We start from the raw sequence: 1,170 nt of genomic DNA, 5'->3' as shown, positions 1-1,170 counted from the left end.
CAAATAACTATTCCAATATTTTCCCAAACGAAAATCTCCTGTTTTTGAATAATCACAAATATCAGATTTTGTTCCAACTACCAACACTGACCTGTTGTAATCCAAAAATGATTGAATTTCTGGAAGAAATCTATCAGAAAAATCCTCCAAACACTTAATCATCATTACTGGACTCGATATTGCATAGCACATTATAAAAATGTGACATTTGGATGGTTTATCATAAGATAAAGGTCTTAATCTGTCATAACTGAGTAATAATAATAATTCAATGATTAAAGGGTTGAGAATGAATCATTAAACTTACTCTTCCTGACCTGGTGTGTCTACTAATTGTAAACAATAACCTTCACTTCTATCAATATCACACGAATCATAGTAATGGGGACCCCATCCAGAAAACCACTCTTCCAATTTGGATTTTTCATTCCTAAGGTGAAGATAATAACACAGAGTGGTCTTTCCAATAGCATGTGGCCCAACTAGGCAACATCTAATTGGCTCTGATTCTTTCAGTAAATTCGCATATTCCTCCAATTTGAAATTCTCACAAAATTTAGTAAAGTTTTCAATTTCTTCCGAATTAGTACTCCAAGTGTTTTTGAGTTTTTTAATTTTCTTACATTCTTTCAATTTATATGCTAGATCGATCGATTCCTTGGTTTCTTTATAAATATTCATTAGAATTTCTCTAATATTCGAACTTTCTGCATGGAGTTTAATGGGTTCTTCCCTGTTGAGCAACTTGGCATGAATTGAAAGATGAGAGTCGAGTTGTGTTATTCTTCCTCTCCACATCTCATCACTATTTAAAAGATGGAACCAAATGGTATTGATTAGCATGAGTTGGAGATGTTCGGAAAATGAAAGAAATTTAGCAATGATCGTGATGGTATCGAGTGGAATGAGTTGTAATGACATTTTTTAATATTTGAAATTGAAGAAAATACAATTATACATTTGTTCAGGTTCATAAGGTAATGTTTGAATTATTTGATGCATTTAAGTTGAAATGAATACAGTCGAGTATTGACGTTCTCCAAGACTGAGAAACATTTGAACTCTTCTGAGTAATGATAGTACTTTTCACAGCTATAATAGTATTATTACTTGTCTTGGGAATAATGATTGAATTTGTTGGAAGATACTCCTCTGAGAACAATCTAACCC

At 32.2% G+C, this 1,170-nt stretch overlaps 1 protein-coding gene across 1 annotated transcript; it reads right to left on the bottom strand.

Moving 5' to 3' along the window:
• Positions 1 to 303: 303 nt before the first annotated feature.
• Positions 304 to 921, bottom strand: NAEGRDRAFT_76869 (uncharacterized protein; the record flags this gene model as incomplete). Its single annotated transcript, XM_002668174.1, has 1 exon — positions 304 to 921. The coding sequence occupies one exon, from the start codon at positions 919 to 921 to the stop codon at positions 304 to 306; it is 618 nt and encodes a 205-aa protein (XP_002668220.1).
• Between the last annotated feature and the right edge of the window lie 249 nt (positions 922 to 1,170).

This window comes from Naegleria gruberi, assembly GCF_000004985.1.
Source record: "Naegleria gruberi genomic scaffold NAEGRscaffold_533, whole genome shotgun sequence".
Lineage (NCBI taxonomy): Eukaryota > Heterolobosea > Eutetramitea > Acrasida > Naegleriidae > Naegleria > Naegleria gruberi.
The sequence above is the reverse complement of the archived record's forward strand: the minus strand, read 5'-3'. Positions and strand labels throughout refer to the sequence as shown.